The following is a 16544-nucleotide window of genomic DNA, read 5'->3' as shown; positions in this document are numbered from 1 at the left end:
TGAAGTTAAATATCATAATTTCATGAAAATAAAAAGAAAGAGAAATATGGTTTGGACTGGCCTTGTCATGTGGAATAGCCTGCCAGGAGCTTATGCCTGGGACAGCCCCCACAGGCTTATATGTGGAAGAATATGATCCGAGAAAGATCATGAAGAATCTGATCCGAGAAAGATCATGAATGATTTGATCCGAGAAAGATCATGGCCACTTTGATCCGAGAAAGATCATGAATATTTCGATCCGAGGAAGATCACAGAAATCGATCCGAATAAAAGATCGTCGCATGATCCTGGTAGTCCAAAGCCAAAGCCAAAGCCAAAGCTAAAGCTAAAGCCAAAAAGAAAAGGATTAAAGATGATGTGATAATAGAAGAAAATGGAAAGATAAGATATGAAACAATCGTTGAATAAAATTGTTTCACTTATTTAACATATGATGATGCATCTCTTTTGATAAAACAGATAATCTATAAATGTTTGTAGTTTTCTGGACAGTGAACATCGACTTTTATGTGTTATTGCTTATCTTTATTTTCAGATTATATTATTATATTGGTGTGATATGGGAATTCTTACTGGGCTGTAAAGCTCACATCCCTTCATCTTTCTTTTCTTCTCAGAGTTACAGGACGTTCATGATTAGCTATGGCTTAGATTTACGGATGAGCAGAAGGATAAATAGAGTGTCATAGTATTTGATCAGAGAATTGAAGAAATTTAAATTGTAATTATGCAAGATTTTATGAATTATTATTGAAATTAAATATTATGGTTGTTAAGATTGTAATGATTTAATTTGGCCTTGTATATTCTTTAGGGTTTGCTCTAAGGAGTGTGCGGCCATCACGTATCCGACCCGGGTGTTGGGTTCGGGGCGTGACACATACATAACTCCGCTACTTGACTTGCAACAGAGTGCCACCTTTTGCTATGTTTTTACCTCCTGGAACACTGACATCTCTAGGCTAATGTAGGAAAAGTGGGTCAAGGAGAGATCAAAAGCTCGATTCCTTTTTAGAGAGGTTTGAACGAAGTTGACCTCTCAAGTAATAAACTAGGGCAAGGCGGTTACGGTGGCGGTGAAAATAGGAAGCTTGACGGTGGAGGACTTGAATCATTCCAAAGGCAGCGGCAAGGAATTTCTTAATGAGGTCATTAAAGTTGCATTCACTTACCGTGTCAACATTGTTAGCTTGGTAGCCTTTTTGTCTATTGGGTTCCCACAGAACTCTTATCCATAAGTTCATGCATAATGGTTTGTTCCACAAATATATTTATACCGAGAGACAGGCAGGACCCATTCACAAAAGGGAGAAGCTATTGAAGATTGCAATGCTCGTGGTTTAGATTATCTCCGCATGGCTGTAGCCTTGGAATTCTTTGTTTCGACATTAAGCCACATAACATGCTACTACATCAAGACTTTCGCCCCAGAATATATATATATCATGATTTCGGGCTCGTCAAATTATCCTAAGGTTATAAATCCTAGACGCTCAAACAGGCTCTTAAACTTGATTCCTCCCCCGGCCTAGGTCGGAGGAAAAACAGATATAAGGGTTGCTATTGTTGCTAATTATTCGAAGTAGAGGTGTCCTGAGTCCACGCCAAAGCTTAGAGGCAGGTGCTTCTCGAACCTCCGTAGAGGATGTCATACTAGTACTTCATTTTTGCCAAACTTATCAAGCCAAGGTTGCCAAAAGACCATCCAAATCCAAATCCAAATCCTTTCTCTCTTCAGTCCTTCATTCAGAAAAATCCATCTTTTTCTCCATGGTGCCTTTGGTTTAACTCCTACAATCCACTCCGAAACATGAAATTTATGAATAAGCGAATAAGTAATTTGTAATATCATGTCCAACAACCATCTTGACCTTATGCTAGAGCAAAGGAAGAAAAAAGAGCACTTTCTCGCACAGGCGAATAAATTGCCTTTATTGCTGTAGAATTTTGCAACTCATTGTTAATTTGCTTATTTGCGCTAAAGAGTACAAACGAATAAGCGTAACATTCTCAAGAACACAAATGAATCAGTGTAACAACCTTTGTATTTGGCATAGAAAGAGTTATCAATTGTTGTTGTCCATCCAGAACTGAGCCTGCAGCCAGTCAATAGTCTTCTTGTCCGTCTGAAAGGCCTTCGCAAGTACATCACGAGAGATGGGTGGCTTCGACCCAAATACGGCATTGGCTACAGTGATCACACCCGGGTTTTGGCTGCTCAATGCGGCAATAGCAACCGCATTCTTCATGCCGTAGTTGAACTGGAAGTGGATTAGACCTTGGGGGAACACAAACACATCACCCTCGTTGATTACTTTGGTAAAGAGCCGGTTGTCTGGGTTGGAAGTCACAAAACCCACGTAGAGCGAGCCTTCTAACACGGTCAAAATCTCTGTCGCCCGAGGGTGGATGTGAGGTGGGTTCAGGCCATAAGGAGCGAAGTCTATGCGAGCCAACGAGATGCCGAGGGTGTTGAGCCCTGCAATTTTCTCCACATTAACCAAAGTCACATTTGACCCAAGTTTGTTTGCTGTATCGCCAGGCTTGTTGAGGCCGGAGAAGAAGAAATCATCAGCTTTGACATCCTTTGGGTTCTTGCACACAAGACCGTTGACAAAGACTGCAACAATAAAGATTAACATAATTTACTAAGTTTCATCGAAAAACTTGAGAAGAACCTTGCTTGAAATCCTACGAAGTTTGTGAATCTGTAAGAGATTTTGCTAAACTAGAAAGAGATAGAACATATATAATTACCATGGGACGTCTTGTCAGCGACACAGAAGTCCTGGAGGGGACTAGGATCAGAAGCAATTGCATGAGAACAAACCAGTGCAAGGAAAGCAAGCAGGAGGATGCGTGAAGCCATGTCTGTTCGGTCAAGCGGGAGAGAATACAGAGAGAATGGAACTCGAGAGTTTAGATCAAAGCTGGATGTGCTGGGATGGCTTGGAGTGGATAGATATATACAGAGAGAGTAGGGATAAGCGACCCAGTTTATTAGAAGCTTAGACCTTTGAAGTAGTCGTTGAGGTTGGTAGTGATTTGCTTTGTATTCTGTAATGAAGTATAACAAAAATCTTTCTCTTCTAACATTCTTCTAAAAGTAATAGACTCGGTCCTTTTTATACCGTTCCTCTAAGCTCAAGGATGAATGATCGAGTCCACGCATCCCAAAATAGAATGCTTTCACACCGTTGTTCCCGTTGTCCAGCAATCCCAGTAGACGGCGGCAAAGGCAACATCCCAGATGAGAAGGTATGACCAGTTCTGTAGCCAGTTGATCTATGGATAAAGTATAGCGGCCTTTTGACGGTTGGGCCAGCTACATGCCAAAGTTATTCCAGTAACGATCTTATTTTTAATCTTATGCTAGTACGGACATATGCCATGCAGGTGAAAAAGGTTAATAAATTTGAAGACTCGGTCATCGAGGTGATTTGTGGAGACAATCCAGATAATTTCCCAACTGAGGACATACATATCCCATTTCATTCCTACTTACATTAATCTTTACCTGTACCATATTAGAAAGAGAAATCCTTTTTCATTGGTAAACTGGATGAATTAAATCATTCCAATATACGTACATTCATAAAAAATTAAAAATAAAATATTTAATAATCAAATAAAAAAATCTATCAGAGAATCCTATAATATACTGTTGGCACTATCCAACCAATTGCACTATTAGCTTCTTTGTAAATATGTGATGCCTCAATAAAATGTAATATGCATATCATTACTAACAATCCTCTGGAATAGAATGAAATTTGAGATAGATCGCATATTATTTAAAAATTATCATGAAGGTGCCATCTAAATAAATTTGAGAATCTCTCAAAGTCTTTATAGCACAAGCCAACCCCTCTGATGTCGCACGTTGTTCTGTTATTGAAAATATAATATCAAAAATCTTAACACTATCTATAGATACGTAATAGAGCACCAATAGTACCCTTGATCACAAAGTCTACTCTACCAAAACCATCTCTCTCCTATATACTGCTATTAAGTTGACATTGAGGAAGCAAAAAAATTATGGTTCGAAAAAAGAGAAATCTTTGTGACTATATTTCTTTTTTATTTATTATTGAGTGCCTTTTTGTAATTGGATTTTGAGCTAAATTTTTATTTTCTAGCTAGAAGGATTTCTAAAATCTCTAAAAATAAAGGAAAAATCATGCCATTGTATGTTTGCTTTCTTTTTGTCCTTTCCATCCAACATGTGCTATCTTAAGCTACCATGCTTTTCCTTCTTTTCACCTAGTCACATTTTATGCATATTTAGTTGTAAAAAAATAAAAATTAAAAAATTTATTATTATTAGAGTATTCAACGAGCTTGGCTTTCAAAAGCTTTTTTTTTTTAATTTAATATTACAAAAATAAGAGATAAGAAAATAAGACTTGTTGGACCATGGAACTGTATGAATACAGAATAAGAAAAGAAGTGGATAGAGGAGCAAGTTTTTTTTATTCTTTCCTGACGTTTAATGGCACAACGGCTTTAAATGGCCACCAAAAAATTAACTTGGATATGATAAAACAAAAAGGTTAATACCAAATGGCTTTCCCAGTAAGGAACTATTTAGCATTGCTTCTGGGGGGTCAAAATGTACTTTTTCGAGGGTAAAAAGCTTTACTAGATGGTTTTGAGGTATATTTAGTGGAGATTTTGAAATAGCTTTTCAGACTCTTCCACTAGCTTAAAAAAGTCTGAAAGTTCCAATTTAAATCCTTTGGGCAAAAACTCTAGTTAAGATGCATCATGAAGCTTCCTTCTTAGATGAGACCCAAATTCAAGTCTCTGCAATGAATTTGTGAAATATTAATTTAAAATATTTTAATGATAGTTTTAATGGTTCAATATAACAGCAGAATAACATAATAAAATAATAATTTTATAATATAGTAGTTTTTATAATAATACTAACAAAGTATTATTACATTTGGTTAAATATTAAAATATGTAATTTATAAATAAGAACACTCTATAATAACAATTTTGATGGATGGAATTGAGTAAATTGTAAAACTTTCATGGTGAAAAATAAATTTGAAAATATGGATCAAGCATAGAACACAACATTGTGTATGCTAGTTGGAATTTCATGATTAAATGTGCTCCAAGAAAATTGTTGGATTGCCATAACATATTCTAAAACATTACATGCCCATAAATTTGTAAGTTTATAAGTGATTGGAATACATCAAATATATTACTAAAAACTAGTGTAGAATTTGTGTACTATAGTCATTGATTGCTAATAATAATACGGGCCTAATCAATCAAGATGATTGTTGGCATGTTTGTGCGATTAGGAGCTAGTTTCTTTCAACCCTAACCTACTGAGCCTCAAACTAACATATTTTGACTACTAAGATATTATATTTTTAGGAGCCAGGTTCTTTTGAGCTTAGCTAGTTGGTACTGATTCTTGACATACTAATATGGTTCAAAGTAAGTTACTTTCAGATCTAGTCAGTTGAGACTGAATGTTAGCATGCACAAATCTTTGCTTATTATATTACTAATCATAACAGTAGTGACTAAGAGAGCAAAAAATATAAAAAAATTTCAAAAGAAATAATATTTTTTTTCCTAACCTTGCCTACAAATTTAGCTAGTTGCCTAGTATTTTAATAGGTAATTTTTTTTTAATTGTTCATATGTTATATGTGAAACTTTTTCTTATATATTGCACTTATTTCTTTGAAATTGAAAATGTTACCCATATTGATGTTGCATTGTATATAATTTGCTTGATCCAACTAATGGTATAAAGATACCTACTGGGTTTTCATGTCACTATTTCTTTCTCTTGCTCTTTTCAGATATTGAATAAAAACAAGGATGGAGATTATGGAGCTGAGTGTAGGAGGACATACCACTAGCCCCTCCATATGACTCCCCTTTATACAACTATAAACATATCTACTCCCCAGCCACTTTGCACTCATGAACATCTAGTACAGGCCAAACTTATTCTCAATTTGTCTAATGAGTGTAATATAGTGAATGGTGAAAGGGGTAACTACAAGCCTTAGTGTCTCACCCTTTGCGTCCTTCCTCACTATGTGTTGTCATATGCAAATTTAGTGATGCCCTAGGCTATCTCCACCACTACAAAATATTATGAGCTAACAAGTTTAGTAAGAAAAACCCCATACCAGCTAAAAATTTTAATAATGTATATGGAACATTAAACATGGCTATTGAAAATTCTCGAGCATAATATCATGACATGTATATCATATATTAAACCAAGTATGCACAAAAATATGCTAACCAAAGAAATTATCTCAATCAAATTTTTAATTAGGTGCCTAATATCAATTATTCCAATTGACATTCAATGATAATCCTGGGATGTCAATCATCTTTTGATGTTGGACTAGCCATACTATATATACTTCACTCATGATCAGTAAATCAGGTCACATTCCTGCCCATGACTGGCTACATGTACAATGTTTCTGCTTGAGAGCGAAATTGATCGACAAATCCAATTAATTCTAAAATTTTTTTTAATATTATAATATTCAAAAATTATGTTTTATTATATTTTTATCATCATTACTTTAAGAATAAAAATTCTGAATCCCAACTTCCTCATACAGCTAGTCAAGTGGTATTCCCTGACATCCTATTTAGTCGATTTAGGTCATCAATGGATCAACTATAAATCAGGAGTCATGCTAAGATATAATAACTCTATGGAAGTATTGATAGTGAGATCTAGTGGTGCCTGGCTTAGCTAAGCTGGTGATAGACATGTTGTTAGTAACTCTGGGTTAGGACCCCCCAAGAAAACCAAGGTTGATCAAATTCATTAAGAGAAAATCTTCTCAAAGATTCACAAAAAGCATAGTAGAGGTAAAAACTTAGAGAGAGAAAGTAGAGTGAAAAAAGTGGAGAGAGAAGTATGGAGAAAGTGGGAAAGAGAGAGAAAGAGAAGAGATAGATACTCTCTTGTCTTTATTTTTTTTTCTTTTCTATTTTTTTCTCTTTCTTTCTTTCTTTTTCTCTTTCTTTTCTTATTTTTTTCTTCCCTTGGTTTTTTTGGGTGAAACAGGGGACTCAAGCTCTTCTTCTTTTTTCTTTTTTTTTCCAGAACAAATAAGCTTTCTCACTGGCAGTGACTATGGCCAGCAAGGTGGGCCATGGCAGCACAGTTGGAGGTTCCCTAACTAGCAACTGGCGGTGACAATCGATGCTAGAAAAATCAAAGAAAAAAACTGAATAACAAGGAAAAATTTAGCAATAGCTGGCTAGAAACCATGGTTTAAAGGTTAAGGCAGATTTTGGAGGAGAATAAATCAAAGGATTGAGGTAACATTACCTTCTTTCAGGCAATGCTTATGCTACAATCTGGTAGGCATACTGATGGGCTTCTAAGAAGAAAAAGAAGAGAAGGGGAAAAAAACTCTAGCGAGCTTCCTATCTCATCTCCTACCTTTGGTGTGGGATCGAAGGAAGTGGTAGAAAAGCACTGGAATTTGCCTCAATGCAAAGTTCGTCCAATGATCTCAAGGAGAAGAAGACTCCTTCCTTTTTTTTCTTCGAGCTGGTTTCTAATGTTTAAACTGATTAAATGGATGAGGTCCGGTTTCCTATCAGCCCAATTGGTCCGGGTTATCGCAATTTCATGAATCCTGCAAGTACAGAGGATCATGTTAGCTAGACATCCCATCAACCTTTGATCTTTAGCCAATGAGATGTGAAGGGCATTGCTTACACCCCATTTTAACAATCTAGATGGTAGCTGTGAGCAACCATCATGTGGATCGTGTTAGACGGTGTTACACTAGATGAAAGTTACATAACACTTGCTCCATAAAATAGTGCTCGGCAATGAATCATGCTAAAGCATGGAACCACAAGTTGAAGAGATAGAATTCATGGCTACACCATTGATTACCAAATTAGGGATCTCAAATGTCACCATTGATCACTAGATCGAGGACCCATGGCTATGCCACCGAGCCACACCCCCAGCCATCATCTCTTGGCAAAATTGCCCTTGAGTTCAAGGGAGAAGGGGATTCAAACGAGATCTCCTATTTTGCCTAGATGAAGGAAGAAGAAGAGAAAAAATGAAAACAAAAAAGAAAAAGAAATGAAAAAGATCTTATAAGAAGGGTTTTCTCCTTAGTGACCTTGAACAATCCTAGTGAAAAGGATCTCAATCATGATCTCCATATAGCATGTTGGTCCTTACACCAGCTAAGCTAGGCACCTCTAGATACCACCACCAACAATTTTTATAGAGTTTTCATATCTTAAGTATGACTCCTAATTTATGATTGATCAGTTAGATGACCTAGATCGACTAATCAGAATCTCAAGCGCTATCACCTAGCCAATTTTATAAGGATACAAGATTTTAGGATTTTCATTTTTAAAATAATTATGATAGAAGTTTAATCAAAATATGATTTTTATATATCAAACCGAGAGAAAGATTTTCAGGATTTATTGGACCATAGCCTAATTTTGCTTGTGAGGTAAATAATATTTCATCTTTCCTAAATTTATCCCATAATTTATAAAATATTAAATTGATAAATTTTGAATTGTATTAATTCATGATTTATGAGTATGATGAAAAGTATTTGAGTATTGAAAATATCTTATTTTTAAAATATTATGATGATGTATGTTCATAATGATTGATTTGATTTGATTGATTTCAATATCTCATGATTACTTGTATTTTTATCGAACTAAGATATATATGAAATTGCATAATGATTTGAATTGTTACCCTAGCTACGTAAAAGATCCTGCCATTAATGAATGCTAATATGTTGGTGACTTATTAGAGTTTATGTCACAAGTAGATATATGACAAATCACCAGTAAATTTATAATTCTTAAAGACTTTACTGTCAGATGATACGCAGCATGCTACAAGATGATACATAGCTCACCACAAGATGATGCACAATATCATGATCCTACCATAGAAAAAATATGGTCATAGCTCATAGTTGATGAGATGAACTTGATAATTTGAAGAATTTGAGATTATAAACAAAAATTATCTTTGTGATAAATTAAATTTCAATATATAAAAATTTGATAATATGATACATCAAGACCTAAACTTTTGAACTAATGTACTCATTATGATATTTTGACAAATTAATATATATAATTATTTTTTTGATTTATTTAGTTGAAAGTATTCACTATTTATTGGGTTGTCTAGCTCATTATCAATTTTTTTTAATAGATTCAGAAAATTAGCTTGATACATGGTTTCGTTATGGGAATGTGATTAGAGATGGAATTTAGCTTACTTTATCTTATTAGGGGTTATCAAATTTGATGCGAATTTATTTATTGTTGATTTTGTCAAATATTTAGTTGTGATTTCATTGACGTTGAGTTGAGATTTAGTTATTTAAATTAAATTTTAGATATTAATTATTTGAATTTTGTTTCGTTGTTTGTTTATAATATCATAATGAGGTGCTTTACATGCTTATGGAAAGAGTTTTCTATAAGTATGCTGCAATTATTGTGAAGCTCTAGCTCACACACTCGAGTCAGAGGTATAACAAGGATCTAGACTCTTTTGGGGCTTACCACAGGTCGATCGTGGATGTAGTCAAAAGGTCAGGGGAGAGAGAAAGTTTGAATAGTTGAATACAATGACTGAAAATTTTATTTTCTTCTTCTATTATCCAAATATGCTGATCATTTTGAATATACATACACTTTATATTGCTTAGAATGCCTTAAATTATAAATTAAAAATCTTATATTACGATCCTGAGGTTCGTACATATAATGCTTAATCGAATAGTGATAGAGGTGATTTACTAGACTTTTAGATCATTTCTGTTTTATTACCCTTTTTCATATGCCAAAACCTAGTGCCGATGACATTATGGGCCATGAGCAAAAGAATTAAGACTTTTAAGTATTTTTTTTATCTAAAAATAAATATTATATAATTAATCTGAATTGAATTTAAAAATAATGTTGGACTCGAACATCGCCTTAAAGTTTTTAAGTATTCTAATTTGCTTGCACTAGTAGTAAGTGAATTTTAGGTCTTACATTATTTGTGGGCAAAACTCTGCAGGATATGTTGTCTTCCATCGCATGCTCGGTTGTGCTCATCAGATGGGGCAAGATAGAGGCCCAATAAATAAAACTCCCTGATAATACATCTGAATCGTGTGTATGGGTTCGCTATGTAGACGGACTGAGCAGGACAAAAAGGTACGAATTATAATTGATGTACATGCAAAATGTCATGGTCTCACGGAGATAAAGGAAATCTAATGCTATGAAATTTATTTTGATAGAGATTATTTATGCTTTTATAGTATGTAAAATAATATAAATGTATGTACGTATGTATGCATGGATACATATGTATGCATGTATGTATATATGTATTTATGTATGTACATATATATAATTTTTTATTCTTTATTCTTCTTAACTTTTTCATCAGAATTTTGGGGAAATTTTCACTTCTTTCCTAATTGTTGGATCTTTGTTCCAAATGCTATATTTGAGAACTCCGAATTTCTTACCTTTATGCCTAAAAACGGAAATGAATCATTAAGAATTCCTAGTTGCCCGTCAATGCGCATTTTAAAAAGAAAAGCGTGGGGTGTTACCAAAAAAAAAAAAAAGGGGGGGAAAGCGTGGGGCCACGTGGCTCCGCGTCTGATTAAGAATTTGCGATTCAGGATTCCGCCAAGGACGACGATTATATACATATTCATTTTACTAAGTAAACAATACTGTTCATATATGTTTTATTGCCATGTGCTCTAAACCGAAGACTGCATCAATAGCATGACTGGATACACAATAGACTGCGTCCATGGCATGCAGGCAAGTAGTTTGTGCGAAAACTTCATACCTAACCTCATAGACTCTTCTGCAGTGCTCCTAAAGAATAACTAGTTCAAATGGCTTCTAGAGAGCGCTGGGTTCCATCTCCCCTATATATATACCAATCTTCTCTCCAGGCCTTGTTATCCCACCAAATACCCTCATTTCCATTATTTGCAATTTATTTTGCACGCACAGAGGAAAGAAATGGCTTGCCATATTCTCTTCTTTGCTCTCCTTGCCTTGGCTTCCTCTCATGTGAATGTCATGGCCTCCGATCCCAGCCAACTTCAAGACTTCTGCGTTGCCGACCTCAAGTCTCCTGGTAATTAATTACTCTTCACTCTTATCTTTTACTGGTTGATTTCACCATACTGTTTTGTAAGTTATCCTTTGTCGCTTAGCGTCTTCCTTTGGATGCATGCAGTCCTTGTGAATGGTTTTGTGTGCAAGCCACCGATGCACGTGACAGCGGACGACTTCTTCTTCTCCGGCCTTGACAAGCCTGGCAACACGTCGAACCAGCTTGGGTCCAAGGTGACACAGGTGAATGTGAACCAAATTGCAGGGCTCAACACCCTCGGCATCTCCTTGGCTCGAATAGACTATGCACCTTACGGTCTCAACCCACCACACACCCACCCGCGGGCCACCGAGATCCTGACCGTGTTGGAAGGCACGCTTTACGTCGGCTTTGTCACATCCAACACCAACAACGGCAACCTTCTCTTCACTAAGATGCTCGAGAAGGGTGATGTCTTCGTGTTTCCCGAAGGTTTAATCCATTTCCAATTCAACCATGGTTCGACACCTGCCGTGGCCATTGCAGCCCTAAGCAGCCAGAACCCCGGTGTGATCACTATAGCAAATGCTGTCTTCGGATCAAACCCGCCCATCTCTGATGCGGTTTTGGCTAAGGCCTTCCAAGTGGGCCAGGACACCATCAAGTATCTCCTGGCTCAATTCTGGATGGATAACAACTAGTAAAGAAGGCTACAAACGGTGTAGTGCAAGTGTTTGGTTCATGATCATGAGATCATTTGCTTCTATTAGGCGATTTCTTGGTTTGCGGTTAAATAAGTGTTTGTTTAATTGATCAATATGCACACCCACGAGGTGTTCATTTGTTTGGTGTACGTGTATTGTATTCTACATAATTGAAATTACTCTTTCTTTTATATGGTTTTGAAATTACTCTTTCTTATTATACACATAATCTTTTATATAAATTGTTTCCTTTGAAAATTTTGCATATATATATATATATATATATATATATATATATATATATAAAAGAGAGTAGATATATGTGCCTGTAGTTGTATAAAAGAGTCATATGGAGGGGTTAATGATAAGCTGGCAGTTCTAGGAGGAAGTACAGGAGATTCATATGCACAACCTAATTAAGCTACGGTGCAAAAACTTTCATCATTAATATCGTTATCTTTAATATTGATCCCTTTTGTATAAGCTAATGTCATTAATATTGATCATCATTAATATCGTTAATATCATTAATATCGTTAATGATATTAATATCGTTAATATCGTTATGTTTAATATTGATCCCTTTAGTGAATGGAGAAGTTTGCATAAGCTAGCTGAGCCTCCGTGTGTGTGTGTGTGTGTTATAATAGAATAAAAATGAAATTGGTAGTTGGATTGCTAGCCTTATGCGTCAGCACATTTGTGTTGAGATGCATGTGAGGGAATAATTGTAGCTAATTTGAATATTCATTGACCAATAATTGAACTCCTAATTTTAGCTGGAATACTTTTATCAGCCTCTTGATTGAAGATAAAAATCTTTAAGTTGATGAACTAAGTTGATGAACTCCTAATTTTTCTCCATTCAAATTATATATATATATATATATATATATATATATATATATATATATATATATATATATATAATTTTAAAATATATATAATCAAATTCAAGTAGTAGATATCCGAGGACAAATTCTAAATGTACATAAAGATATTTTAGCTATGTCTTGATATAAATTATTTTTTAATTACAATAATCAATATGATATTTTGATAAGGATAAGTTTATTATATTAGTAAAAGAACGGGTAGAGATCAAAGAGAGGAGGGAAAGAGAAAGAAAATAGGGGATAAAATATTTATCATCAAAATATAAGATAGCATTAGCTACATAAGGTTTTTATCCAATAGAATTTAATGTATAATGCTGCAGGATCAAAAGCTATATCCCATCATGGATTTTATCCTAAGGTTATAAAACTAATTAAAAACTCAAACATGCACTTAAACTTTGCTCCTCCCCTAGCCTAGATCGGAGGAAAGACACAGGTAGCAACTTTTGCTAATTATTCGAAGTAGAAGTGCCGTGAGTTTAAGCTGAAGCTTAGAGGCAAGTGCTGCTCAAACCTCCGCAGAGGATGCCATACACTAGCAGTCCGTTTTTGCCAAACCTTTCAAGCCAAGGTTGCCAAAGGACCATCCAAATCCAAATCCTTTTGCTTTTCAGTCCTTTATTCAGAAAAATCCATCTTTTTTTCCATGGTGCCTTTGGTTTAATTCCTACAGTCCACTCTGAGACATGAAATTTGTGAATAGGCGAACAAGTAATTTGTATAATCATGTCCAACAACGATGTTGACCTAATGTCAGAGCAAAGAAACAAAAAAGCACTTTCTTGCACTGGTGAATAAATTGCCTTTATTACTGTAAAATTTCGCAACTCACTTTTTGCTTATTTGTGCTAAAGAATACATACGAATCGGTGTAACATTCTAAAGACACACACGAGTCAGTGTAACAATCTTTCTATTTGGCATAGAAAGAGTTATCAATTGTTGTTGTCCATCCAAAACTGAGCCTGCAGCCAGTCAACAGTCTTCTCGTCCGCCTGAAAGGCCTTCGCAAGTACATCACGAGAGATGGGTGGCTTCGACCCAAACACAGCATTGGCTACAGTGATCACACCAGGGTTTTGGCTGCTCAATGCGGCAATAGCAACCGCATTCTTCGTGCCGTAGTTGAACTGGAAGTGGATTAGACCTTGGGGGAACACAAACACATCACCCTTGTTGATGACTCTGGTAAAGAGCCGGTTGTCCGGGTTGGAAGTCACAAAACCCACGTAGAGCGAGCCTTCTAACACGGTCAAAATCTCTGTCGCCCGAGGGTGGATGTGAGGTGGGTTCAGGCCATAAGGAGCGAAGTCTATGCGAGCCAACGAGATGCCAAGGGTGTTGAGCCCTGCAATTTTCTCCACATTAACCAAAGTCACATTTGACCCAAGTTTGTTTGCTGTATCGCCAGGCTTGTCGAGGCCGGAGAGGAAGAAATCATCAGCTTTGACATCCTTTGGGTTCTTGCACACAAGGCCGTTGACAAATACTGCAACAAATAAAATTAACATAATTCACTTAGATTGATCGAAAAACTTGAGAAGAACCTTGCTTCAAAGCCGACGAAGTTTGTGAATCCGCAAGAGATTTTGCTCAACTAGAAAGAGACAGAACATATATAATTACCATGGGACGTCTTGTCAGCGACACAGAAATCCTGGACAGGACTAGGATCAGAAGCAATTGCATGAGAACAAACCAGCGCAAGGAAAGCAAGCAGGAGGATGCGTGAAGCCATGTCTGTTCGGTCAAGCAGGACAGAATATGGAGGGAATAGAACTCGAGGGTTTAGATCGAAGCTGGATGGGCTGGGAAGGCTTGGAGTAGATAGATATATATAGAGAGAGGAGGGATAAGCGACCCGGTTTATTAGAAGGTTAGACCTTTGAAGTAGTCGTTGAGGTTGGTAGTGATTTGCTTTGTGTTCTGTTATGAAGAATAAATAAAATCTTTTTCTTCTAACATTCTTCTAAAAGTAATAGACTCGGTACTTTCTATACCGTTCCTCTAAGCGCAAGGATGAATGATAGATCTAGTCCACGCTTCCCAAAATAGAATGCTTTCACACCGATGTTTCAGTTCTTAAGCAATCCCAGTATACGGCGGCAAATACAACATCCCAGAAGAGAAAGTATGACCAGTTCTGTAGCCAGTTGATCTATGGATTAAGTATAGCCGCGTTTGACGCTTACAACGGTTGGGCCAGCTACATGCCAAAGTTATTACAGTTTTAACGATTTATTTATTTTTAATCTTATGCTAGTACGGGCATATGCCAAGCAGGTGAAAAAGCTTTTTAAATTTGAAGAGTCGGTCATCGAGATGACTTGTCGAGACATTCCAGATAATTTCCCAACAGAGGATATACATATCCCATTTCATTCCGACTTATATTAATCTTTACCTGTACTATATTAGACAGAGAAATCTTTTTTCATTGGTAAACTGGATGAATTAAATCATTCAGATATACGTACATTCATGAAAATTAAACAATAAAATATTTAATAATTGAATAAAAAATCTATCGAAAAATCCTATAATATACAGTCAGTAGGTTGGCACCATCCAATTAGTTGCACTATTAGCTTCTTTGTAGATACGTAATATCTCAATAGAGTGTAGTGTGTATATCATTACTTGCAATCCTCTGAAATAAGATAGTGTTTGAGGTAGATCGCATGTTATTTAAAAATTATCATAGAGGTGCCATCTAAATAAATTTGAGAATCTCTCAAAGTCTCTATGACACAAGCCAACCCCTCTGTTGTCGCATGTTGTTCTGTTATTGAAAATATAATATCAAAAATCTTAACACTATCTATAGGTACATAATAGAGCACCACTAGTACTCTTGATCACAAAGCCTACTCTACCAAAACCATCTCTCTCCTATATACTGCTATTAAGTTGACATTGAGAAAGCAAGGGAATTGTGGCTCCGAAGAAAGAAAAATCTTTATGACTGTACTTTTTTTTATTTATTGTTGAGTGCCTATTTGTAATTAGATTTTGAGCTAAATTTTTATTTTCCAGCTAGAAGGATTTCTAAAATCTCTAAAAATGAAGGACAAATTATCATGCCATTATATGTTTGTTTCCTTTTTTTTTTTCCTTTCCATCCAACATGTGCTATCTTAAGCTACCATGCTTTTCCTTCTTTTTGCCTAATCACATTTTATGCATATTTAGTTGTAAAAAAAATAAAAAATAAAATATTTATCATTATTAGAGTATTCAATGAGTCTGGCTTTCAAAAGCCTTTTCCTGATTTAATATTACAAAAATAAGAGATAAGAAAACAAGACTTGTTGGACCATGGAACTGTATGCATACAGGATAAGAAAAGAAGAAAGTGGATAAAGGAGCAAGTTTTTTTTTTAATTCTTTCCTGACGTTTAATGGCACAAGGGCTTTAAATGGCCCCCAAAAAATTAACTTGTGTATGATAAAACAAAAAGGTTAACTACCAAATGGCTTTCCCAGTAAGGCACGATTTAGCATTGCTTCTAGAGGGTCAAAATGTACTTTTTCGAGGGTAAAAAGCTTCACTTGATAGTTTTGAGGTACATTTAGTGGATATTTTGAAATAGCTTTTCAGACTCTTCCACAAGCTTAAAAAAGTCTGAAAGTTCCAATTTAAATCCTTTGGGCAAAAACTCTAGTTAAGATGCATCATGAAGCTTCCTTTTTAGATGAGACCCAAATTCAAGTCTCTGCAATGAATTTATGAAATATTAATTTAAAAATATTTTAAAGATAGTTTTAATGGTTCAATATAACAGCAGA

At 35.5% G+C, this 16544-nt stretch overlaps 3 protein-coding genes across 3 annotated transcripts; 1 reads left to right on the top strand and 2 right to left on the bottom strand.

The window, feature by feature from the left end:
* Nucleotides 1–1853: 1853 nt before the first annotated feature.
* LOC140852010 (putative germin-like protein 2-1) lies at nucleotides 1854–2956 on the bottom strand. The gene is made up of 2 exons (XM_073244623.1): nucleotides 2761–2956; nucleotides 1854–2623 (listed from the first exon to the last, which is right to left on the bottom strand). The coding sequence occupies exons 1-2, from the start codon at nucleotides 2870–2872 to the stop codon at nucleotides 2070–2072; spliced, it is 666 nt and encodes a 221-aa protein (XP_073100724.1). The 5' UTR covers nucleotides 2873–2956; the 3' UTR covers nucleotides 1854–2069.
* Nucleotides 2957–11020: 8064 nt separating this feature from the next.
* On the top strand, nucleotides 11021–12016 carry LOC140852025 (putative germin-like protein 2-1). Its single transcript, XM_073244675.1, has 2 exons — nucleotides 11021–11194; nucleotides 11297–12016. The coding sequence occupies exons 1-2, from the start codon at nucleotides 11077–11079 to the stop codon at nucleotides 11851–11853; spliced, it is 675 nt and encodes a 224-aa protein (XP_073100776.1). The 5' UTR covers nucleotides 11021–11076; the 3' UTR covers nucleotides 11854–12016.
* A 1537-nt stretch (nucleotides 12017–13553) lies between these two features.
* Nucleotides 13554–14559, bottom strand: LOC140852016 (putative germin-like protein 2-1). The gene is made up of 2 exons (XM_073244654.1): nucleotides 14382–14559; nucleotides 13554–14244 (listed from the first exon to the last, which is right to left on the bottom strand). Exons 1-2 carry the CDS (start codon nucleotides 14491–14493, stop codon nucleotides 13691–13693), a joined length of 666 nt encoding a protein of 221 aa, XP_073100755.1. The 5' UTR covers nucleotides 14494–14559; the 3' UTR covers nucleotides 13554–13690.
* Between the last annotated feature and the right edge of the window lie 1985 nt (nucleotides 14560–16544).

This window comes from Elaeis guineensis, chromosome 10, assembly GCF_000442705.2.
Source record: "Elaeis guineensis isolate ETL-2024a chromosome 10, EG11, whole genome shotgun sequence".
NCBI classification, from domain to species: Eukaryota; Viridiplantae; Streptophyta; class Magnoliopsida; order Arecales; family Arecaceae; genus Elaeis; species Elaeis guineensis.
Note: the sequence above shows the minus strand (reverse complement) of the source record. Positions and strands in the feature narration are given on the sequence as shown.